The sequence below is a fragment of the Hemicordylus capensis genome, chromosome 6, assembly GCF_027244095.1.
Source record: "Hemicordylus capensis ecotype Gifberg chromosome 6, rHemCap1.1.pri, whole genome shotgun sequence".
NCBI lineage: Eukaryota > Metazoa > Chordata > Lepidosauria > Squamata > Cordylidae > Hemicordylus > Hemicordylus capensis.
This window is the reverse complement of record NC_069662.1, coordinates 118941943-118967767: the sequence shown is the minus strand read 5'-3', so window position 1 is coordinate 118967767 and position 25825 is coordinate 118941943. Positions and strand designations below refer to the sequence as shown.

General features: G+C 44.6%; 1 protein-coding gene across 5 annotated transcripts in view; it reads left to right on the top strand.

The window, feature by feature from the left end:
• Positions 1 to 25825, top strand: part of STK31 (serine/threonine kinase 31) — an 86392-nt gene that overhangs the window by 11511 nt on the left and 49056 nt on the right. For 3 of the 5 annotated variants that reach the window (XM_053261883.1, XM_053261881.1, XM_053261882.1), the window contains exons 2-13: positions 175 to 213; positions 292 to 344; positions 706 to 804; positions 3489 to 3563; positions 4482 to 4640; positions 5573 to 5940; positions 7515 to 7710; positions 10865 to 10980; positions 12046 to 12205; positions 13643 to 13765; positions 16805 to 16981; positions 25403 to 25519. In XM_053261883.1, coding sequence (XP_053117858.1) covers positions 186 to 213; positions 292 to 344; positions 706 to 804; positions 3489 to 3563; positions 4482 to 4640; positions 5573 to 5940; positions 7515 to 7710; positions 10865 to 10980; positions 12046 to 12205; positions 13643 to 13765; positions 16805 to 16981; positions 25403 to 25519 — 1671 coding nt within the window. In that variant the 5' untranslated portion in view covers positions 175 to 185. The remainder of the gene's footprint in view (positions 1 to 174; positions 214 to 291; positions 345 to 705; positions 805 to 3488; positions 3564 to 4481; positions 4641 to 5572; positions 5941 to 7514; positions 7711 to 10864; positions 10981 to 12045; positions 12206 to 13642; positions 13766 to 16804; positions 16982 to 25402; positions 25520 to 25825) is intronic. The other 2 variants (XM_053261884.1, XM_053261880.1) reach the window with 1 other exon arrangement.

Here is a 25825-nt window from a genome sequence, read left to right as displayed (position 1 = left end):
GGGAAACATACCAGCGGGGATTTGAACCAGCAACCTCTTGCTTGCTAGGCAAGTCACTTCCCCACTGTGCCATTACGTGGCTCTGTATGTATCTTAGGGTTAACCAAGTGTTTGACCAGTGATACCGTATTTTTTAACCCATTATTTTCTGACTGGATTGTTTCTGTGTTTCAGGTTCTGCCAATATGGAGGAAGATTCAGACTATAATAAAGGTACATGTGCAAAGATACTGTAGTTTGATTTTCTTAATAGTAAAAACATGAGTTGACTGTAATCTTTCCCCCCCACAGTTGAAAGTGTAATTGGCTGCCATGTCGAAGATGCAGTAACATTTTGGGCACAGGTAAGGTCAAGATTGTGAGATACAACAAAAAAAACTTGCTGAACAAAGGAGGTTCAGGCCTATTCTTGCCATATGGGAGGTATTGTCCTATCCCAAGGCTGTATAATTCTAGCTCTCCTGCAGATGACCAAAGAGACCACAGCTCCTATCATCCTTGACTACTGGGCATTGTGACTGGGGATGATGGGAGTTGTAGTTCAAAAACAACTAGAGTGCTAAAGTTGTGCAGCCCTCTTCTGTCCAAAAGGGAAATTCAGTTTTATGAGCATATCTTTACGATATTTCAGTATTTTCTTCATGTACTTGGTGCAAAAGTCTTTTGTGTTAGAGCTGACTGTTGTTTTCATCTTGTGCTATTTAGAACACTAATAGACAGAATGACATCTTGAAGACCAGCTGTACCCTAGCTGAAATTTGTCCTCAAGCTAGTCCAGTTTTTGGTAACCCAGATCTGACCAAGGTAAGTTGTGCATGTAGGCTTTCCCCCTCTTGCATACATGTAAGCACATCTAGTCGGTTCAATTTTGAATGTGCATTCCTAAGCATGCTTGTTTGGAAATAAGTAGATTGAAATAAATGGTGCATACATCTGGGCAAATTCATTGTGCTTGCTGTGTTGTAGCCTGAGCTTATCCATGGTTTCAGCTGTCTTCATGCAGCCTCTGCTTACAGTGCAACAAATACAGCAGCATCCTGCCCAAGGCAAATGGAACACTCGGCTAGCGCTTGCTGCAACTTGCGAAGTGTTTCAGTCATGTAAAGAGAATGGGATTTCGGACCGCCTTTGTGGGACACAGATAGCTGTTGATGCTCTAATCCTGACCCTCTCAATGCACTTCCATACAGAACCTCCTAATGTTGAGCTCCTGTGATCTTCCTGCTATCTTAGCACCAGAATAATTGTGCTGATGGCTGCTGCTTTCTGACATGGGGAGTGAAGACATCTTCCCATACCATGCAAGAGGACAAAAGCTGTAGTGGTACTGGGGCCAAGTGATGCTGTGAGCAGAGTACAGAGCAAGATCATGGGTTGTGACTATTAATAATCATGTCATCTCAAGGGTTGGGCAGTCTGTGAATTGATATTTTAGGGAAATGCGGGATAAGATGTTAAATCTTACAAGGAACCAGTGATTAAATAATTCCAAACTACTATATGTTAGATTACAGTTTTTTTAGCATGGTCATTACTCTTGGTATGTTCTGATCTAATCCTGCCAGCCAAACTGTTAGGGATTTGGAGTGGGGACGGAGAGAGACACTACAAATGAAGAGCATCCATAGAATTGACTTCTCCCTCCCATGTGAGCAGGGAGCAAAGCAAGGTTGGGGTAGGCCCTGGGACAAGAAGCAGAGATGGCCCCTACCTTTTTCTCCTCCCTCCTGCCCCAGGCCATGTGTTTGCTGCAGAAGAACTATATCGACATGGTGAAAAACAAACCATCCTTGGCATGCTTTTTCTCTTGCTCCTGTATAAATGTCACACACTCCTCATACATGCAGAGACTCTCTCCCCCTCCCCCTCCCCCCTCTCCTCTCATGCATTCCCCTGACTCAGAGAAACATTTTAAATATATATATATATATATATATATATATATATATATATATATATATACACACACACACACCTTCTACAACTACCTCATATATTCATACAACATCAACAGTGAAGAGCAAAGAGTGAGCTGTCACCCAGCTGACCACCTCTGTGCCTTAAGGGGCCAAAGGACATTTGCTCCCTACCCCCTGGTCAATTATAGCTGGGCCTCTGAGCTTAAGAACTCTGCTTTTCTTCTGATACCTTTCTTACTATCTAGTCAGGTTCATGTGGGTTAAGGGTTGAAAAGTGACGACCTTTCCATTCAACTATTGAGGAGTTCCTTTGGTAAAGTTTTTGCTTTCATAGATCAGTTCCAAACTCAAGTTGCAGAAAGCTGCCTTTTTAGTTGTGATTACTTTATCTTATTGGAATAGTAACATTCTTGCAGTGCAGAGTCCAATTTCCATACATCTAAAGTATGTAGTTGTATACATAAAACCTGCCAAAGTAGCTCTCAGTATGCAGCTAACCAAACCTGTAACACTAGAACAAATGTCATGCATAGAATGGAGTATCTAAAAACAGCCCTGCTGGATCAAGCCCAAGGCTTATCTAGTCTAGCATCCTGTTTCACACAGTGGCCCACCTGATGCCTTTGGGAAGCCCGCAGGCAATAGGTGAAGGCATGTCCTCTCTCGCCTGCTGTTACTCTCTTGCAACTTGTATTTAGCAGCATCTTGCCTCTGAGACTAGAGGTGGCCTTCAGCCCTCAGACTAGTAGCCATTGATAGACCTGTCCTCCATAGATTTATCTAAACCCCTCTTAAAACCATCCAAGCTGTTGGTCGTCAATACTTCGTGTGGCAGAGAATTTCATAGGTTGAGTATGCACTGTGTGAAAAAGTACTTCTGTTTGTTGGTCCTAAATTTCTTGGCAATCAGTTGCATGGGGTGACCCCAGGTTCTGGTGTTATGTGAGAGGGAGAAAAATTTCTCTCTATCCACTTTCTCTTCACCATGCTCGGTTTTATAGACCTCTGTCATGTCTCCCCTCAGTTGTCTGTCTTTCTAAACTAGAAAGCCCCAGGTGTTGTAGGCTTGCTTTATAAGTATGGTGCTCTAGGCCCCTGATCATCTTGGTTGCCCTCTTCTGCATCTTCTGCAGTGCTGTAATGTCTTTTCTAAGGTATGATGACCAGAATTGTACACAGTACTCCAAATGTGGCTGCACCATAGTTTTGTATAAGGGCATTATAATACTAGCACTCTTATTTTCAACACTCTTCCTAATGATTCAAAGCATGGAATTGGTCTTTTTCACAGCTGATCTCTCCTCCTCTGTATCATACTTGCGTATTCATAAGCAACAGTCCTGAGAACCAGTATTATATTTTGCAGTTTTGCCTGTTGGAAATAAAAGAGCTGCTTCTTAAAACAGCCTTTGTCTGTATCCATAGGTTATGGGATGTGAGTAGATTGACTGCTACACTGCTGAATAAATTGCTGAATTACAAACTGGGAAAAATGACTTGTAATGGATTGTCATTATTTATTATATGTAGTGAGACCTAGAAAAAAATTGGTTTTGTTTTCCTCTGCAGATCTATGGAGGTTGCTTTTCTGAAGATAAATGCTGGTACAGATGTAAAGTACTGCAAGTTATAAGTGGTGAAAAGGCAAGGAACATCTGAATGAATAGCTATTGAGCTAGGTTTTCTTTAATAACCTTGTGTTTTTGTATGTAAAAGGGCTTCATAAGTAAAGTGATATACTTTTAGGAAGTTGCTGACCTTTTAAGTTCAAATCTTAGTTGATGGTGCCATTCATGGTACAGTCATCCCTTGCCAACCACGGTTTTGAGTATCCGCGTACAGGAAATTGTGTCCGGACTCTCCAAACACAATCCTAATATCCGCGGTTGGCCAGTTCTTTTAGTGATGGGTTTTTTAAAGTGATTTTGGGGGGTTCAGAGGTTCAATCTGGTCATTCCTCTTGCTGACCCTTGCCCACTTGTCACAATTTAAAGTGACTTTGAGTGTTTTGGGGGATTAAAATTTCCCCCCGAGGTTCAGTCTGCTTATTCCTTTGGGTGACTCTTGGTGATATGTAGGGATTTTGGCTCCCCCCCGATTCCCCTCCCCCCCCTTTTTTGTCCCTCCAATTTTGGTTCCCCAACCCCATTTCCCATTCATTTCAATGGCTTGCCAACTGCGAAAATGCAACCCGTTCTGGATTTTGCCGGAACAGAACCCTCACAGTAAGCAAGGGATGACTGTAATGGTTTCAGATTTGTCTTGCCGTGTTTCAGCACTGACTTCTTAAAACTGCCAAGTTTGATTTGATTAATAGGATGCAAACTGCTAAAATGCCAACACAGAATTAGTTTTTTTCTTTAGCTTGTTTACTTCTATTAGGAATGGTTACATCTGTGCAGAGATACTTCTTTTACTGGATAACAGAACATTGTCTAGTAACAGAACATTTTTTGCTAATTGCCCTGGAATAGCTTCTTGACTACCTTCTTGTGTTCTACCTGTGTACATTTATTATTGTAACTTCAGTAGGTAATTGGTTTTTCTTTTGTATTGTTACAGTGCCAAGTATTATATATTGACTATGGAAACTCTGAGATTCTTAATCAATCAGAAATAGTTGAGATTCCTGCCAACTTGCAGTTTCCTAGTGTGGCAAACAAATACAAACTCTGGGGATTACAGATTCCAGTTAATCAAGATTTAAATCAGTTTGACCAGGTGAGCCAGATCTTTATGTGCATATGGATTGTTCAGTGCCAAGCTATTCTCATTGTCAGTGGGACCTATGGAAAATTTTCATATTTGAAACTAGAAAATATGACAGCAGCTTGATTTCTTCTGCATCATAGTTGATAGCAATGTATAGGTTTTGTTCTGGTTAATGATCACAATAAATTTATTACAACTACTAATGTGTAGTTCTTGTGTGTGTTCTTCTAAAGAATATGCTGATAAATGTAGGCTTATCTTTCATGGTGATCTTTAGGCAAATAGAGAAGATGATATGACCTGTCCCTCATTTTTTGTGTTTTACTAGGTCATAGAGCTACATGACTGGGATCCACAGATTTCCTTCCTTTAGTGAAAAGCTTATCATGAAAGAGTTGTTTTCTTACTTAGCAGAAGACTGATCCCAAATCCAGATGAGTTCCACCATCTGTACAATTTCTTTTGGAAGACTTTGTGCAAGCTCTATTTTTTTTAAAATGACCCATTCATTAGATTTTATATACTACAGCATATCTCCTTATCCACGATATATGCAGAGGTTAATTCAACCCGATACACTGTGGCTCAGCACTGCAAGAAGTATTTCAACACAGCATTCCTCGAGTGGCTGTTGCTGGGGTCTATCTTATGTTTCTTCTTTATAAGGCTGGCATAAATAGATAATGCCTGTAATTGTGTGGTGCTGTTTCAGGTACACCTAGAGCAGAGCTGCACAACTACAGCCTTCTGCAGACATTGGACTACAACTCCCATTATACCTGGCTATTGGCCACTATGTTTGGTTATGATGGGAGCTGTAGTCCAAACGCAGCTGGAGGGCTGGAGTTGTGCAGCTCTGAGCTATAGTATATACATGTAGCCATGGCTGTAAGTCCTGCATCTTGAACTGTTCCATAATACCTTCTAAACTTGTTTTTCAGGGGAGGAAACTGCTGAATAGCTTGGTTTTTGAAAAAGAAATAAAGACAAGGTGGAAAGATGAATATCAGGATGGTACCATTGTTGCTGAAGCAGAATGTGGCCTGCTGGATATCGGGAAAGAAATGGTTAAGAGAGGCTTTGTCGAACGATGCTCATCTCCCACAAAGAGTAATAACTATAACATGCAACCTGATCCCTCTTTGTACCAATCCAGGACTACTAAAGCTATAACTTGGCCAAGCAGAACCAGCCCTTCAGCCTGCAATAGGACCAGCCCTTCAGCCTGCAGTAGAGGAGGCTTTGGTGATCATGTGTCTCTGAATGGGAGGAGTGAGATTAATGCTGCAAATCACATGCCATTTAGCAAGTAAGAGACAGTGGGAATCTGCTAGATCATGTTTTCTCAGGAGTGACCGGCAGACTAGGAGCCTCAGATTTTTTTTGTGGGGGAATTGCAGAAGTTGGGAGGCAGGTTATACAATGTTCAGTGAAAACAGTCAGCGAGGCTGGGGAGGAAAGAGAATTGTTGTGTGTGCATGGACACACACCATGCCACCAGCTGGCTACGGGCCTGGTGACTGGAGAAGAGTGAGTGACTACCTTGTATAACACAGATGTATGAGGGATGCTGGGGCTCCTGCCTGGAAATCATGGCTTGTTTGTCAGACACTCTTGCAGCACTGGCTCTCTATGGTCCTTGAAGCTCCAAGGGGCATTCTGAGTCCAGTTCTCTCCACCTGCTTAAGCAGGTCACTTGCTTCATTTCAGTCTAATTCCCAGCCCACCCAAGCTGACCGAAGGTTTCTACACCCTACCTTAAAAAAAAAAATTATTTACATTTATATCCCGCTCTTCCTCCAAGGAGCTCAGAGCGGTGTACTACATACTTCAGTTTCTCATCACAACAACCTTGTGAAGTAGGTTAGGCTGAGAGAGAAGTGACTGGCCCAGAGTCACTCAGCTAGTATCATGGCTGAATGGGGATTTGAACTCGGGTCTCTCCGGTCCTAGTCCAGCACTCTAACCACTACACCACACTGGCTCTTTAAAGACCACAGAGTTGCATTGATCTTGGGATGCCCTCAGTGTGCTTCCTTTGAGCCCAGTTTCTGTCCCAAAGGATAACTTAAGCTGTGGGTGCATGTGAGTGAGAAAGAGATGATGGAGGTTGCAGTCCAACCCCATCGGGGAACCCAGGTTTGAGAACACTTGCTCTAAACTACACCTCCATTCAACTGGGTGGGTGGGTAGGTGGGCAGGCAATTCCTGTTCAAGTGGGCCAGCAGCCCCCTTTGACTGCCTGCTTGCCTTTCCGCTTGCCACTCTCCTGCTTTCACCTGCCGCCGCTGGCTGCTTCTGGGCAGCTGGCCTGCTGTAGCGCTATAATGATGTCACTGTATGAGTCAGCAACGTGATTACAACATGCTGTACAGGCCAGTTGTCCAGAAGCCGCCAGCAGTGGCATGAGTAGGCAGAGGCTGTGTGAGGAGGGCAAGTGGGTGGCCAGGGGGGCTGTGGGGTGGGGAGCGCCTACCCACTCGCTTGTTTAGATAATGGGAAGTGCGCCTACTGGCAGGGGCGTGTAACACCCACATTGGCTCACTGGGTGGCATGTGTCCCAGGCCGTTGGTGTCCCTTCCTGCTTGTCGCCCTAGGTGACCACCTAGTGGAAGCGCCAACCCTGTCCACAAGCAGGGAAGATTTTGGTTTGTGTGGGGGGCAGAGCATTCAGATTCGCAATTCCCCCTATCTTAGTCCAAAGTGGAACAATCCAGGGGAAGCGTTGTTACTTGGTTCTCTTAATTATATACACCGGTCTTGACTTAAGTATAGGAAGGTCATTGATTAAATGTAATCTGTCTCCGCAGCGAGGGGCTCTGGGCAGCGAATCTCTTAAAGCACGCCTTTCAGCTGATGAAACGTATCTTTATTGGTCAATAGGGAGAAACTGATGACTTGTGACCCTAGAAGGGTGTCGAACATTAGCCTGGCAAAAATTAAACAAGACCAGAAAATGATAGAGGAGAATGGAAAGCTGAAAGAGGAGAAAGAGGCTCTCAGAGGAGAAAACAGAAAGCTTCTGAATCAGCATGAAGAACTGGAATCAAAAGTTAAGATGCTTACGTATGACCTGGAGGTATGGTTAGCAGAATTATTCTGCCGCAGTGGCCTAGACATCCTTGAAAAGCGGGGACAGATGTCCTTGGGTTGCTGGGGTCTTGGGCCCACCACAGTGCTTCCTCCCCCTTGTCCCCCCCACCCCACCCCACCCCCAGCCAGTGAATGAAGCACCGCCGACTGGGAGTCCAACATGCTCCCAGCCGGTGCTTTGTTCGCTGGCTGCTTTCTCTCCCTTGCTCCTCTTCCATATGCTGGTCATGCCCTCGCTTTGGTGTGCATCTGACAGTGATGCAGCGGGGTGGCTGGTATGTGTGAGGGCGGTGGTGGTGGGGGTGCTGGGGGCAGCCTGTTGGCTGCCAGAAAACCCCCTAGGCTCCTGTTCCATATTGCAAAATTATTTAACTGATAGCTTATGAACTGATCAGATTTGCATCCCACTTCCCCACTATATAGGTTTTAAGGTACCTTGCAAACAGTGTTTCCTCTAACTGGGATTCCCAGATGTTGTTGACTACAACTCCCAGCATCCCTATATGCAGTGGCCTTTGGCTGGGAATTCTGGGAGTTGAAGTCAACAACATCTGGGAATCCCTGTTAGAGGGAGCAGTGCTTGCAAAATGTTTTGCGTGATTTCATTTACAAAGTAGTTGGGCTTCTACATGTTGATCTTTAACCCTATAACCGATTGATTCCCCCAGCCTATAGCTGATGTCTTTTGTGGGATGTCAGAACTCTCTGATGTTGTAATATCTCAGCAATGGCAACAGAGTAAGAGCTCCCTGGAAGCAACCCTCTTCTCACCTACCCAACCAGTGTTCCCTGTAAGAGGGATTCCCAGAAGCTGACTACAACTCCCATAATCCCCAGCCAAAGGCCATTACAGCTTGGCATTGTGGGAGTTGTGGTCAACAGCATCTGGGATTCCCTTTTACAGGAAACACTGTACCCAGCCCAGAAGCGAAGCAGGTGACAAAATCCAGGGCAAGTAGTCTGGGCTGCTCCTGCCACATAGTCCATCCTTAAAGGCCAGTACGTATGGCTAGTTCTTCAATGAGAGGCTGGTTGCCTGGCAATCCCATGCATGCAAATTCTGAGCTACTTGGAGGCAGGATATTATCCATATGTAACTAAATATTTGCAGAATTCTGTTCACAATACACACGTAAATATATAATACAAATATGCTGCTGTCACGTTTTTCTTGGTTCCATGTTTTATAATAGAGAGCTTGCTTGTCTTACTGCTGGTATGGTTAGTTTATGTAGAATATCTTTGTCGTGATCCATTGTGCATTCACGTATATGGGTGTTGTGCCTGCGCAGTAGCCTCTCCATGTAGAATTCTCAAGCTCCTCGAGGTGCTCATGCCCTGCCCCCATGAATGGGAAACATTCATTGTGAATGTTTTGGCGGTTTGAGTGCTGAACTGCTTCAGTTCCCTCCCAGATGCTATCGTGTTAACCTTTTGGAAACTGCACTCCTCAGTTCAGGCTGGTTCTTCGTCCTAGTGAGATTTAAAAAGACAATATTCCTTGTGTATGTTAATTTTTACGTGTTTACACACACACACACACACACACACACACACACACACACACACACACACGTCTGTGTCTGTGTGTATTATTATTATTTATTTGATTGGTGTGGTTGATTTATGTAGAACAACTTTTCTTTGTTCACTGGAAGAGGAAGTACATTGACGAACAGTGGTCTATATGTCATTTCCAACGTGTTACCTGTCGTTTGTTTGGCAAGAGAGTGCTGTGCTGGCCCAGGCTGATAGGCAGTATAGATGTAAATGGTGCTTGGTATTGAGGGTAATTATATAGCAGAGCATTTTAGGAGCTAATGCACTCCCATTACAGCAGAAGTTAAGAGTCTCAGGTGCAACAGCTTGTAAATAAGCATGGAGTTTGACTTAAACTAATCTTCTTTATTCAGAAGTACATAATGATAGAAAAGACCTATACCTAACTGCTGACTACATGGTGGTCAGAGAAAGACCTATAGAAGCATGGTGCTTGGAGAGAGCAAGCTAGAAGCATTCTGGGAAGAAGAAGGAAGTCACTCCCAGGAAGTTCCTGAGTACACTCCATCAATTGATGGGTCATAGAAGCAGAGATAAAACAGGAAAGAGAAGACCGTAACTGACTATCTCTGCTCCCAGTGTCCCTAGTGGTCATTCGGGTTACTGGTGCAAAAGTTCGATGCCATCTGGAGCTGGATCTCCAACACTTGGGGTAATGGAATTTCGGGAGCCCTAAGTAACTGGAAGCATTACTCTAACCTCCCTTGAGATAAGATGGTCCAAGATACAGTGGCAGCTCTTCCCCACACCCATTTTCCAAACTGCTGAACCCTTTCCTCCCTTGTTCCATAGAAGTGAATGGAGAAAAAATACTGTGTGCATGTGCATATGTAAGGTGGATGAGATGGAAGCTCAGTATTAGGGCATCTACTACTGCATGCAGGAGGTCCCAGTTTCAATCCCCAGCATCTTGGTAGGGCTGGGAAAGCTCCTCTCTGAAACGTTGGAGAGCAACTGCCAGTCCTTGGGTAGACAATATTGAGTTAAATTGTGTAAGGCAACTTTCAGGTTTCTTTCTCTTTTTAAGGTGTACAGTGCAAACATGTTTGCTGTAATTGTGGAAAGCAATACATGGCGTTTCACTTAGGTTTTAAAAATTGAGCTCATCCCTAAAAACCAGTAAAGTAAAGTGTGCTGTCAAGTCAATTTCGACTCCTGGCACCCACAGAGCCCTGTGGTTTTCTTTGGTAGAATACAGGAGGGGTTTACCATTGCTTCCTCCCACACAATATGAGGTGATGCCTCTCAGCATCTTCCTATATCACTGCTGCCCGTTATAGTACCAGCAGGGATTTGAACCGGCAACCTTCTGCTTGTTAGTCAAGCATTTCCCTGCTGCGCCACTTAAGGTGGCCGTTATTTCTTGGATGAGAATCTGGTTGCCTGTAATTCTGAGCTCTCTTTTCAGGAATGGTATTTATACAGTTGTTACACATACTCATGCAATTCTTTGTTAAATATACACTTAAGGTCAAATCTGCAGCCATAGTTCCATGTTTTGCATATGGGTATTTAATTTTGCATTGGTGTTTAGTAGGAATCATGTAATTACAGCAGGCTTTCATTCTTATCCAATGCAGAAAGAGAAGAAAGCTCATACGGAAACGCTTGAGTATATAGAAAGAATTCTGCCTCGTTATGTAGGAGTGACGGTGAGAAACCTGGCTGCCAAGTTTGAGAAGCTGAAAGAAACTAGGTATACGGTACATGATTCTGAATGACCATATTGTAGTATTTTTCCAGTGAGAGGTTTCCGTTGTTTATCAGATGAGGTATAATTCTGTAGTAGCTCTAATAAAGCAAAGACCTTGTGATAGTTTCCTTCAGGATGTGCAAGCATATTCAGAGAGGTCCGGATTCAGGATTTCTGCATATGCTTGCAAATCCTGTTCACCAAGTCACTTTGCATTAGTAGCCTGTGTGTAACTATCAAAGTACTTACTTGAGCAAGATTGAATGTACTTGCCTCACAAGCTCTTCAGGGAAGATATGCTGGGGCTTCCTTTTCTTTTAATGTGTTGCTCCATGAAATGATCAGGGAATAGTCTTTGGAACATGTTATTTTGTCTTGTAACTCTTATGTCAGAGCTGACCAGCCATGGATTAATCCTATACTGATTGCTCTGCCAGGTAGATTCATTCAGTTCAGTTTGCAAGCTACCACGAACATTGTTTTTATAATGGAAAAGTGGGTAAAAATATTTATTACAAACTGGCAAAATCGCTTCTAGTTTCCCACCCCACATGGTTAAGATTGATGGAAGCTGATGCTGTGGTTCCATGTACAAAGACCGCCTGCATAAATGAGATACCACACTTTCCAATGTCATTAATTTGCTTATAAAACTAAAATTACAGGCATCCCCATTGTTCATTGGTTTGACAGTCAAAGGCCAAGATCCAGACTAAGTTATTGTCATAAGTCCCATTGAAATTAATGGGACCTAGTTATGGCTAAGCAACATTGAAATAAGTGAGACAAGTTAGTCTTGACTAACTTTATCTGGATTCTGTCCATTGACTGTGTTTTAATATGGTAGACAGCAAAATATGAAGCTTTTCGTCTTGCACCAGATACAAAGGTGTAAATTCAGACTTTCTAACATAATAGGTGGATGGCATAAGCCATTACTATGTTTATTTAGGTAAGTAGTTACACTTTTGTGCTTATTTCAGTTTTTTCTTTATAGGAATAAAGCTCTTTCTATGGTATTCTTAAGCGTTGAAAAGTCTACCTACACTTTAATTTTTTTTTATCCAGGCAGATCAGTATAAGTGCTCGTTTTGGAGAAGACCTTTCAGAAGCTGTGAAAGTGGTTACTAATGGATGCCTTGCTGCTCCTCTTTCATTGGAGAAGCTGAAGATGATTGGGGTAGAATATTACTCTGCTCAAGAGGAAATACGATCATGCAAAGATGTGGTATGTAGGACAGTTGGCATCCTGCTCCCCCACCCTGCATGTGGTTTCAGATCCTATGGTCTTTTTCTGATGACCTTGTCTTATAGTTATGAAAACAACGCTTCTGGTATTTAACTTAGAATGTGGCATGTATAGTCATGGGTGTTGAAGTTATGTAGCAATGCAAGGGGTTTTTGGTGGGAAGAAAGGGGCTTGCAAGACATTCGTAGGATACTGGACTGCACCTTCCCTCTCCTATAGTCCTTCATCCCAAGACTCCAACAGGCATTGGAAGTACTGGAACTTGTGGTCTGCTACTGGGAAATTTTGGGTTACTTGCTCTGCTTCCTTTTCTGGAGTGTGTGTGTGTGTGTGTGTGTTTGTGTGTGTGTGTGTGCTTGCGCTCTTATCTCCTCTTGAGATCCCAACTTATCTGGATCAGGACACTGCAGGGATTCATGTGCCGGACAAATGGAGAACTAATGTTGTGTTGGGGAGGCTCCCCATATGTAGAGGGAGTCTGGGATGGGCGGAGAGGATTAGCTAAGTTTGAAAGGTTTGAGACCCATTTTAAATACGCCTCTGAATTCCATTTTGTGTGTGTGTGTGACATTCCTGGCAGTCCTCTCTTGGAGCTTGTGAGGATTTCGACAAAGCAGTAACAACTATCAAAGGACTGCTCTGGCCAGTGTTGGTTGTTTTGCAGGAGGGAATGATGGAAGCCAAGATTTCCAGCAGTACCTGTGCTAGCTTATATTGTTGCCATGTAAATGATAGAGTATTTGTAGCTGCGGCCATATCAGAAAACTGATCTCTTGGATCAATGCCAGTACTCTGTATTAGTGTGTGTGTGTGTGTGTGTGTGTGTGTGTGTGTGTGTGTGTGTGTGTGTGTGCGCGCGCGCACACACACACACACATTCACTCTACACTGTGGCTTTTTCTCTCACCGCTTCAGCCCATCTTTGCCACATATTTGACAGACCGAACAGTGAGTTGAATGCTTGCTTTGCAGTTTGCCTTGCCCCTTCCCCTGAATTAAATATATAATATACAGGACCCATTTTTAAAGCATGGGGGGGGGGATTTGGGGAAGAGGGCTAGGGACATGGTTGGCTTCCAGCCAATCAGCACTGCAGGCAGCCAGCTGTTGTAATTGCAAAGAATCAATTTCCTCAAGTTTGATCGGGGAGAGATTGTAAGCCTATACAAAATGTAACAAGCGTGCTTCCACAGAGGATTCGCTGTTTAAACTGAGGAAATCTATACACACCCATAGTGTGTGCAGGACCTTCAGCACTAGCGCAAGGTACTAGGAGTGTCTGAGTTTGAATGTTTGAACTATAGTTAAATTTCGTATCTTGATCTGTGGAGTAGTCCTACAAAACAAAGAGCCCATTGTCCTTTGTGTGAGAGTTTCAGATGTGCACTCCTGATATTGCTTTTTATTTCTGCACAGGACCAAGTACAAAGCTTGATTCTTCAAAGAAATGAAATACAGAAGCAGTTCTACTCTACAGTAGAAGAATTCATTGTGGAAGTGGATGACTTGCCCCTTTCTGATCGATTAGAAACATTGCAGGTTGGGAGCAGAGCTGCATATATCTGTTATCTGGGCATCTTTTTTAAATCACAAAAAGTCGACCCTTCGTTTTCGTCGGTTCATCTCCTTCCGTTTTGCCCATTTGTGGGCAACTTCCTTGTATAGCAATTTAGTTATTGTGGGGGCAGTTTGTTATTTATGGGTTTTCCACATAAGAAAACCTCTTTAACTAACCCCTAACTAATTGGTATACCTGGGGCAGCCCATACACCAGCTGAAATTTGACAAGCAGGCTGCTCCAGGAAGCTTCAAATTTAAATATGCTTTCCTGTCCACGTCTCAATTGGTACACGGCATTGGATATTTAAACTTTAAACCCTCCAGAGCAGCCTGTGTGCCACATCTCAGTGGATGCATGGACTGCTCCAGGAGATTTAAAGTTTGAATATCCAACCCCGCATGCCAGCTGTGAAGAAACCAAACTCTGTTTTCTGGGTTAGGTCTAGTGCTTGAATAACACAGTTTTGGTGTTTGCGGAACTTTCCTTGAAAGTTACCCCCACAATATTCAAGGTTCTCCTGTATGTGTCAAAACACAATTTTATGCTGAAGTGGATGGCATAGGTAGTAATCTCCGAAGGGCTTACCCAGCATGTCCACATTCTGACACTTCCTTGATTCTGCAGGTTGGCAGAAAATGGTGGCATCCCATTCTACCATATCTGGTGTTTCTGTAGAAGAGGGTGTTACAGATTCTGGTGCCCCTCCCATCTGTAGTCAAGCCTATAGAATTTCTTATACAGGAAAAGATTAAGCAGTGCAATTCTGTTCCCAAATCCTTGGCATGGCTCAAGACTTTTTATGTGCAATTATTATTCATGTCGCACCCTGAACAATGTGCATCTTTTTACAGAATTGGTAAAGTGTGAGTGTTTACTGAACAAATTGTAATTAAAAAAAACAAAAAACAAACCCTGCCCAAAGTTGCACTCGCCCAAATCTGGCAAAGGTGTTCAGGGTTTTAAAAGAAATTTTGCTTGCATGCAGTATGGCAAATGTTATGTTAACATTTGCCCACAAGATGGCAGCCTTCAAGCATATTGTCCACTATGTGGGAAGGTTGGCAAGCATGATTGTGACTTGCTTACGATTTAGGTAGGTGACTTTCTAGCCCTTTTAAAGATCCATGCAATAAAGTACTAGTGCCTTGTAGTATCCCATATTCTTAACAGTTGAATCTTCAACCTTGGTTATAGATTTGCTGCATTTTCAGCAGAAGTAAGCTGATGCCCATTATTTAGTTTTTAAAAATGGGGTGCATACAAATGTATATCAAAATGATACGTGCTGCAATTTGGGACAAGCCCATTTTTCCCTACCTTTTGCTTTGTAAAAGATATGTAATTTTTACCAGCAATTCCAAAGCTTTTTCAGTGGTCAGACCTGATCTTGTGGTAGCAAGCATGACTTGTCCCCATAGCTAAGCAGGGTCTGCCCTGGTTGCATATGAATGGGAGACTTGATGTGTGAGCACTGCAAGATATTCCCCTCAGGGGATGAAGCCGCTCTGGGAAGAGCAGAAGGTTTCAAGTTCCCTCCCTGGCTTCTCCAAGATAGGGCTGAGAGAGATTCCTGCCTGCAAGCTTGGAGAAGCCACTGCCAGTCTGTGAAGACAATACTGAGCTAGATAGACTAATGGTCTGACTCAGTATATGGCAGTTTCCTATGTTCCTATTTTCTGCTAGTATGCTTCTATCACTTCAAAAAACTTTAAAGTGCTTTTTAAAACATTGATTTGACTTTTTTTTTTAAAAAAGCACAATTTTTTTCAAAAAGTAAACTGCTCCACGAGTTTCAAGGGTGAAAACGAAGAGTTGGGAGTGTGATAGGAACATAGGAAACTGCCATATACTGAGTCAGACCATTGGTCTATCTAGCTCAGTATTGTCTTCACATTCTGGCAGTGGCTTCTCCAAGGTTGCAGGCAGGAATCTCTCTCAGCCAGGGGCGTAGCTAGGGAAGAGGGGGCCCGTGTTTATCCCTCTCTCTGGCGGCCCCTCAGATTGAGGGAGACAATGGAGAAAATAGGGAGGGGTGGACCTGGAGGGCCCTCAGGAGCTGGGGCCCCGTGTTCTTTGAACCCTTTTGCTCAATTATAGCTACACCCCTGCTCTCAGCCCTATCTTGGAGAAGCCAGGGAGGGAACTTGAAACCTTCTGCTCTTCCCAGAGCGGCTCCATCCCCTGAGGGGAATATCTTACAGTGCTTACACATCAAGTCTCCCATTCATATGCAACCAGGGCAGACCCTACTTAGCTATGGGGACAAGTCATGCTTGCTACCACAAGACCAGCTCTCCTCTCTGATGTTGTAGCCTCCAGTAGCTCAGAGCTGTGCATGGCCAGTTACTTCTGCAAACCATCAGAACAGATTTTCCCTGGTGAGAAATAAGTATGCCAGGCTAGATCATGTGCGACTGCACTTTCCAAGTCTAGCGTATGTTGCTTTTATGTACATTTGCATACAGCCTTGGTGGTAATCGTCTGGACAGCTGTAGACCACACTGAAGTAAACTTGTAGAGATGGGAATGGCTCTGTGAGATAGAAGGGATAATTAAAAAAAACACAAAAACCTGTTCTCCAGAAATGTACAAAGGTAAATCTTTATTCTCCTGCTTCTCTGGTGTGAGTTATGAAGAACCCAGCTGGAGAAATGCCATGTGACTTGGCCCCCAAGTATGATTTATTGTGTACATTTTTCCTTTACCTTAGCTCCAGTCACATAGTGTGTTCAGTGCACATGGAATCTGTGTACACTGTACACATATAGATCTTTATGCACACACACACACACACGCAGTTGTTAATTAACATGTTATGATGAACACACGTACAGCAGACCACTTCCTATTGGTGCCATGCATTTGAGGGATACCTAGGTCCACTTTTAGAATGAATGAATCCTCACACAAATATCTCTGTGTGTAGACACCAGAGCACACATACAATGGCATGTCTGACTAGGGCTCATGTCCCCCCGTCCCCCACCCCAAGTCCTATAGTGTTTTTTTGTTTACAGAAACTGCAGGGATCTCTGGAGGCTATCTATGGAGAGGCTCACGAAGCTGAGGGCTCTGAAATATTTAATGAGTTCTTTGAGTGGAAGTCTGTAAAGCTGGAGGAGTTCAATTGTGTCAGGAGTGCCACGGATTCTTCCCTGCAAAATCTTGTGACATGTTTCAACAGAATAATTAAGGTAAAGAAGACGTTGTTTTCTTAAGCAAAAACCAAAGGCTGGTGTTCATGCTCTTGGACTTGCTCTAGTGTCTGAATCTAGTGCTCTTGGAGAAGGGGGCCCATGGTTTATCTTCTGCTGTGGTTCCCTTTTCAAAAGCTCCCCCCCCCGCTTTTATTAGAACTTTGTTTTAAAATTATGGCATTGAACCGTGTTTTTGATTAACCAGCCTAACACCATGTGGGTACAGTTTTCATTTCTGTTAGAGGAAATTTGGGGGGCTCTTCAACTCCTGTTGCATTGACTTGGAGAGCATAATGATGCAGAAGTACCACCTGCCCAAACCCACCAAAGGTAAGAGAGCCATACAAAACTACTCAGATCCTGCTTCCATATGCAAGGTTTGTGTAGTCCTTGTTAGAGCTCAGAAGGGTTGGGTTATTTATCTACCCCACCTGCAGCAGAAGTGCACAGCTAAGAAGAGCACTGTTAATGAATATTGTCTGGAGACATGGAGTTAAAGTTCTTAGTAAAGTAGCTTATTTAGGAAATGGAGAGAGAGTGAAGCCTAGTGCCTAGCTGCTCACTACATCAGGAGAGAGAGAAGGAAGAAGATGGAAGTCTGTGTCTCAGGTAAGAAACCAAAACTTGAGAATATCAGTTTAACAAAGGGGAACCAGAGTTAGAGAAAATGTGCTCGGAGAGGGAATTCCCTTACTCACCATCTCCCCAGTGCCCCTAGTGGTCAATAGGGTTGCTGGTGCCATCAAGAGTTGCATCCAGAGGCGTATCTAGGGAAAATACCGCCAAGGGCAAGCAGTGAAATTGCGCCCCTCCAGACATCTGACACCCATCTTTCAGATAACTTTACCATAATATCAGCTCAAAAATACAAGTCAAGCTCGTGACCCCATCCTTGGTAATATTGATGTCCTCCTAAAATTATTTAGTGTAGTTGTCTTGTAAATAAACAATCACCTTTCTTTCCATATTTTTTTCTTTGAGGACTTCCCGTATATGAAATGGTTTCTCTTCACCAAAAGCATTGATAATAACTACACCATTAGACAATTCAACCGAACTAACTCTAAATTAAATGCAATAATGTCCAAGAACTCATACTACACATTTCTTGTTACTTTCTCAAAGAATCACATTTGCTGATTCCATCTGAGAAGAAGGCAACGTTTTCTGAATTTTTTTTTAAAAAGGAAAAGGTAAACCAGTGGAGAGAAAACAAAAGCAATGAGGAAATGTTTACATAAACTGATTTGAACTCTGGGGAAAGCAGATAAAAAATATTTGTGGAGATAAAAGATATTGAGATACAGTATTTGAAAACAAAGTTTTCTGCAAGATTAAAAGGTAGCAAGGAACTCTGGGGAGTTCCCAGAGACTACAACAACAGGCAAGAGACTTGCCTAGTAACAAAACAGCAGTTAGCAGAGGATGCATGTCAACTAACAAATGTGCCAGATTTCAAACTTCTTGATTACAAGGTTCACTAGGGCTCAACCCTGAAGACTTATGGTCTGTTTCAGGACTCTGATCTGAGAGATGCAGCTAAATTAAGAGGTACAAAGTTAATTTCCATGCCTGCTAAGAAGCCACAGCTTCTCATACACAAACAGGTGGTGGGATTCATGAGCAGGGGTTTCAGGTGCTAAATGAGCAAAGAAGCACCTTTTGGAAGTGGTGATTCGCTTTATACTTAGCAACGGGAGAGCAACTGACCCCCATCCAGCACCAACACAAGATACCAGCAAGCCACGGGAGGGATGCTATCTTATGTTTTTGTTTTTAAGACTGAATCCTTTGGGACACAGAAGAACCCTCTTTTTTTTCTGTGTAAAACGCTTTGAAAACTTTGGTTGAAAAGTGGTATGTAAATATGCACAGTAGTTCCAGGTGGCAGTGTGGGACTTCCAGACTGACCTGCTCACTGGCACCTCTGCCTTCTGTAAGCTACTGACACTGTGCAAGGTTTATTCTAATGAAAGACATCTTTCATGCAGTGCAAAAAAAAAGATATTGTGCAGTGGAAACCATGCTATTGTAATAGGGAAGTAGGTTGTTAAAAAAAGAAATAGAAAATAAAGAGGAGCACAGTTGCCTTTCAACCTTAATACCCTTTTACAAAAGTAATATTAGTCCCTAGCTTACTTTCTCTTTCTTTCTTTCTTTCTTTCTTTCTTTCTTTCTTTCTTTCTTTCTTTCTTTCTTTCTTTCTTTGCAAGGTATCTCTAGACTGCTTTCCCTCTGGCTCATTTCCCCCCTCTCCCCTTCCCTTCCTGACTGTCTCCTTTTCTATTGATCCTCATTTCCCCTTCCGTGCATCTTTCCTGCTTTCTGTTAGACAACTCTCTGGCAAAGGCGGGTGTGGGATGGTGCTGTGGATGGACTGCATCTGCACCCACTGCTCATACAGTAGCACACAGAAGATACAATAATTGCTTGTGCAGCAAAGAAAGAAAGAACAGTCTAAACATTGGCTGGTAATTTCTGCTTCCAACATTAGGCTCAAAGGCTGCATGCTTTCTTTGTGTGCCTGTCCAATTGCTGCTGCGCGCTACGGGTTTGAAAGCAGCGCCAAATGTGCAGGGAGCAGAGGATGGCCGTGGGAAGAAGGAGGGGAAATAGGCAGCCAAAGGGCAGAGTAGGGCTCCTGCCTGCCGGCGCTTGAGGAGAAAGGAGATACAGGAGGCTGGGCAGCTTGCAGCTGGGAGCGCTGCGACGGTTCTAGGGTATCACGGGCACTCCACTGATTAGGTTGGGGCTTCTCCACACTGGGGTCACTCTCGCCGGCCACCGCCCCCACTCCAGTTCCATCTGGGGTGTTTACTATAAGTGCTTTGCACCCTCTGGAGCTGCTCCCTTGGCACTCTCATGCTGGATCCTTGAACAGTACACATCAGAGCCCTAGATGCCTTTTCAGGGCGCACGTGGCTCTTGACTTTTTAGAAGAGAGATATAGGGTGGTGTGATTGTGCTGCCTGTTCTTCTTGGTCCTTTTGACTTGCGGGGAGAGGAAAAGTGCAAAGATCAGCAGAGGGCAAAAGCCTGCAAGAGAGAGGAAGCAAAAGCTACTCAGACGGTCGGCCCTTCCAGTCGTCGTCCTCCTCCAAAACTGGGAGCGCAGACGGAGCAAGGCAGCTTTAATCGGAGCCACCTGTCCCCTCCCTGGAACTGGCCGAGAGCCTAGGCGCCAAGTTGCAGAAAGGTTCAGGCAGGGTTAGAGGGGAGAGGATGGCAGGCCAGGCACAGGCAGCCCCACACGAAATGAAGGACATCTGCCCGGTCTTTCTGCCAGCACCCTGTCCTTTCTTGTTGTCTAAGATCCTCTCTGCTGTCCCCTTTGCCGCCTCCACCTTAGCTGGGGAGATGTATGGCTGTGGGGGGAGAAGACTCCTATTGCTGGCATCCAGAGTGTGCAGTCCCTTAAGCCTTCTCCAAAGGGTGATTCCCAACAGAAGACGCACCCCCCACCTTCCTAGCTTCCGGTTGCCCAAGTTGGATCTCTCTCTCTGCCAATGCAGCTTAAGCTGTTTAGTGCTAAAAGGGGATTAGATGCCTTTTCTTGCAAAAAAAAAAATGAGGAAGGGAGGGATTGGACTGGGCTTGGGGACGCTCCTGCGTCCCCCCCCCTCCGGCAGCAGCAGGTCTCTGCCCCACTCTGGCTGCTTGCTCTCCCAACGTCCCTCGCGCCCGCAAGTTTCATCTTGGGCTTCCTTTAGTCCGCACAAAGCACAGCGTGAAGGGGCAGCAAACAGGAACAAACGGCCGCCACCCAGGCAGCACAGCACACGCCCAACAGTTGCTAGACTCTCTCCCAGTGCCCTCAACTCACCACGTGGACGTGTGTTGCAGGAGGAATGCGTAGCGCCAAGATTGAACGACCAGCGGGCGCGCGTTCTCTCTGCCAGCCTATGGGAGAGCCGCCCACCCTCCGGCGCTGCCCTCGCGACTCACAGGTGCACTGCTGCACCTGCATGAGTCACAAGGGTGTGTATGCGGGTGCTAGGTCCGCCGCCACCCAGGCACCCCAGAGCCTGAGATGTTAGCCAGCCAGTGGCGGCGGCAGCAGGCAGTGGCCTGCTGAAAATAAAAAATAAATAATTTTTTGGTAAAAAAAATTTTAAAAAAGTTTTTTTTGTGGTGGTAGGGCTTTTGTGGGGGCATGAAATTGTGCCCCCTTCAACTTGCGCCTAGGGCACGTGCCCTGGCTGCCCTCCCTGGCTACGCCCCTGGTTGCATCTGCAACAGTCCTTGCCCAAGCCAGCTGCCGTAGCAGGCAAAGTACTGTTTCACTTAAACATCCTAGGCCCTTGCATATGTTGTGGGTTGTAATTTTTATCCCCCCCTTTAACTAGCAGAGCACTAAAGAAGGTGCCCACTCCAGTTACAGAGTAGTTGTTGCAGCCATTTCTAGAAGACACATGGAGTTCCTTGTAGAACTAAATACTAAGTAGTTATTGGTGAAGTATACTTTGGATAGGAAAGACCTAACCTATAGAACTACATAATGAATAGGTAGCAGGAGAGAGAGATGTTTCCATCTGCTCTCTAAGAGGAAAGGAAGGGATTCTGACTCAGCACAGGAAATACTTGTGCTGAGAGTCATAGAGTCATATCAGGGGTCATAGAGTAGGTAGAACAGTTAGGGAGACACTTACTCAGTAGCTCTACTCTCAATGCCCTTAGTGATCATTAGGATAGTTGGTGCAAAAGGTCAGTGCACTGGAAGTCCATCTCCAACAGCATAAAGATTGCTCCTCTTGCAGGTGGGTAATGGTTCAACTCAACCCAGCAATCCTGCCTGTTGCTCTGTGGTCCATGGAAGCAGGCACTGATGGGGCTGCCTTGCTGAGTTGTGACTGAAGAGGAGCTCTGAGATCTTGGGCGCTGACTGGAGGCTTTGGGATTTTGGTGAGAGTGGCCAGCATTGTCCTCTAGAAGCAGTGTGGCTTTGAATGACACCAGGCTGCATTTGGTGGTAGTGACTTTGGGGCCATCTCACTATCTCCCACTGTAGTGTCAGCCTCCCTGCCTGAGTTCTGAAGAAACTTGCTTGAACCCGGTTTGCCATTTCTGAATTTAATAGAGGTTCCTTGTATATGATTTAATTTCACAGTTTCCCTTTGTGTACTATGGGGATTGCTTTGTTTTTGGAAACTGGCTGCCTTGATTGTGGTAATGTGACACTGCCTTATTTGAAGATAGTTTATTGCAGCCCACAGCATTGCGGAACCTGAGCAGTGCTTCCTCTACAAACCCCCCCCCCATCTGCGTGCAGAATGAGATTGGTTCTGGGCAGCAGTATCAAGGCAGTGTGTGTGCACGTGCATTCAGAATGCGGCCTTCTTGATTCAACCTGAGCGGGATCTAAAATTAACGGAGCAGACTTTAAACAACCTTGTGAGCGTGCACACGCCTTGGAGGGAATGCAGCACCTGAGGCAAAGAGCCAAATGCTCCCTTATCCAAGCCCCTGGTGGAGCCCATCCCCCTTTCAAAACTGACTCTTTCAAACTTGAATGGGAGGCAGGGAGGAGAGAAGGTTACCAGCAACCTCCTCTTCTCTCCTCGTGCTTCTGACAAGCTTTGCAAATTGTGTGAAGAGAGGTACTTTGTGTAAAGCTTGCAAGGGTCATATCGGCTCCAGAGAGGTGCTCTCATGGCAGCGGCAGGGGACATCTTAGTGCCCTGCTGGTGCCCCAGTAATCTGCCACCTGAGGTTACCGCCCTCATAGAAAGGACCATACCTGCATTTAGTCCAGTACTATCTAACAGCATCTCTACAACTTCTGCTTGAAATATTGTTTTCTGCCCCACCTGGAGATCGAACCTGGGACCTTTGGCATGCCAAGTATGTGCCCGACCACTGAGTATGTGCCAAAGCCTGTGCCCTTCCCACAAATTTTGTGTTTTCGATATTTCAGTTGTTCAGCCTATGCATTTAAGGGTCTTTTGGTAGGACCATAAATAATGGGATATTCAAAACTTTCCTACAGGTTCCAAGTGCAGTCTTACTCCCTGTACTCATGCTGCTACACTCTTCTGCACCATTTCCTAGCATGCTCTTAACCTCTGTATGCATGCTGAATAGGGACCTTGCATGATTTTTGCAGCGCCACCTGCTGGCCAGGTGGAAGGCAAGCTGAGAAGAACCTGCTCTTTTTTCATTACCACTCCTGTGGTGACTAGGGAAGAGGACAGGTTCTTCTCAGAATGCACAAGCTAGCCAGGAAGTAAGATTGCACTTGGAACTTTAATGAAAGCTTTGAATATCACACACCTTGCCTTATGGCAAAACCTTCTGAATGGCTACACACATGTGTAGAATTGCTTGCAAAACCTACAGAGCCTGGTATGTGTCTGTTGAACAGCCTTGATTCTGCTTTTCCCATTGGTCTACTAAGTATTTTAAATAGGGGTCATCTTTGATACACTTTCTAGGAACTGGATAGATGGAGTGAGAACATATCATTCCTATGATGTAGCTTATACATGAGGACAGCTGATCAAAACATTATTTCACCTACAGGGATCAGGGTAGCTCCTGTTACAGTCTTTGCTTCATAGTGTTTTTTACTGGCAACACAATATCTCAGCTGTCCATGCACCTTCTTCATTCTCATGTGCCATTCTCACTTGAGTACTAAACTGTTAAAAAGTATGAATTCCAGTGCAATTGGAACATGCACCACAATTGAAATAGGAGGCAAATAAGAGTACTGTCGATTTTACTTGATTCATCAGTATCTAAAGTGACTTTAGTTTATTCTTTAAGCAGGAGACATAGAACAACCTGGAATACTGAACTCTGTAAGCAGATTATCTTACACTCATTTGTTATCTGCCCTGGCCTTTCTGAAAGAACTAGGGATGTGCACGAAATACTTCAGGCACATCCCAGGGGGGGTTCCCTTAAGAGGTGGCAGGCAGGTCCTACCTGCTCCTCCTGCAAGCTTCTGCCACACCATCGCAGCACTGTTGTTAGAGAAACATCCCCACGAAAGCAGCAGCCCGTACCACAATCTCCTTTAAAATGACCCACTGCCGCGACAGGATGCTTCCCCCAGCATCCCTCACATGGTGTTGGCATGCAAATGGCATCGAGGAACCCCTTGCCCCATGCTGCAATGTTCTGGCTGCAGGGAGCGGAATCATTTCAGCGCCTCTTCAAAGAGGTGCCTAAATGATTTAGGCACATCCCTAGAAAGAACCCTGGGAATTCTAAATTTGCCAAGACACCTTTCCTTATAGTTTCATCACACAGTCATAGATGAGAGCCTTCACAGATAGGGCACTAAACTGATTTCAGAAAACTAGTGAAGATGTATGCTGTGTTGGTGGTGATTGTTTTAGCATTCCCGTGATAAATAGATCTATTGCTGCTTGATGTGGATATGTGAATAGTTGTGAATAGGTGAAGTAATCATATGGGAATGATTCCTTCATGAGTAATTGCTGCTTATTAAATAGGACATTTCTTTAAAAGTCTTCATATATCTGTACTTACTCCCTTTAAAAGTCTCACTTATAGGTCTTGTGAAAACATCACAAGTGGGATCCAAGAAACTTTAGACAACATGATTAGCCTTCCTTCCCTGGAAATGCCAGGGAAGGAACTTGGAACCTTCTGCTCTTCCCAGAGCAGCTCCATCCCCTGAGGGAAATATCTCACAGTGCTCACACTTGTAGTCTCCCTTTCATATGCTTCTAAAACAATTCTCTAATACAGGGATCTTCACTTTTTGTGAAGATGGTGGGGGATCACTTTGGCAAATAAGCCTTCAGTACTGCTGCACAGTACTGTGGAGAGACAGAGCTCTATGGGGAAGCATTGGAAAGGGCTACACTTCCCACCACCCTGTGCCTGGCTTTGAATATGGTACAGAGGCTCTATTGGGCTCAATTTCACTTAAAGGAGCTTCATCAGTGCTGGACAAAGTGCTGGTGGGAATGGTGGCCTCCATATGGTGTCAGGGGACTGTGCAGAGTATTCAACTTTGGCTGAAGCTTCACACTGGCCCAATAAACAATTAGTCAGGGAGCCTCATTTAGGGTTGCTGGGAGCCACTACTGGCTCCGGGACCTTACAGTGAAGAACACTGCTGGACTAGGAATGATTTGATTGCTTTGCTAGGATTGGATCCAAAGGCACTTCCAAGCAAGACCTAGTTTCTTCCCCTCCCACAGATTCCCTCCTGCACTGTAGCCCTCAGTGTCCCATTACACACTGTTCTGGAGGGTCCTCCAACCTTCAAGAGAACCCTGAGCAGGAGGAGACTTTCAGAGAGCTGCATTGGGAAGGAGGGGGTAGGAAAGCCCAGTTGTGCTAGTGGAACACCTGCTTCTTTTGTGGATCGAATCCAAGGTGTGCTTAGTGATTTTTAGAAATGGATAATCCCGTTTTTTCTCATATCTTCTGCTTTTCCAGTTCTTTGACATGACAACGGAAACGTTTTTTACGTCCGAGGAGGTTGTTGACAATGTGGATGATGTTCTCAAGAAGGCTGAGTTGGCTATTTCTCAAGAGCTGGACATTTCTCTGGTTGTAAGTCTGTGTTTTATTTGTGTTTAAATGTCTCAGCATGTTTTAAGAGGCTTGAATGTTTCTTGGGTAGAACTCATGTTGTCCAAAAGTTTCACTGGAATTAGGAGAAGTACTGTCTAGGACAGGGGTCTGGAGGTGCAGATGGCTCAGGGGTGTAGCGAGACCCCTGGAGGCCAGGGGACAAAATGTTTTTCGGGGACTCTCTGTGCCCGCAAAGCGTGCATGCCCCCAGCACCCTAATCCACGCCCCCTGCATCTGACATCAGACGCAAGGGGCAGGGCAGCCAACATCTCCCTGCCGCTGTC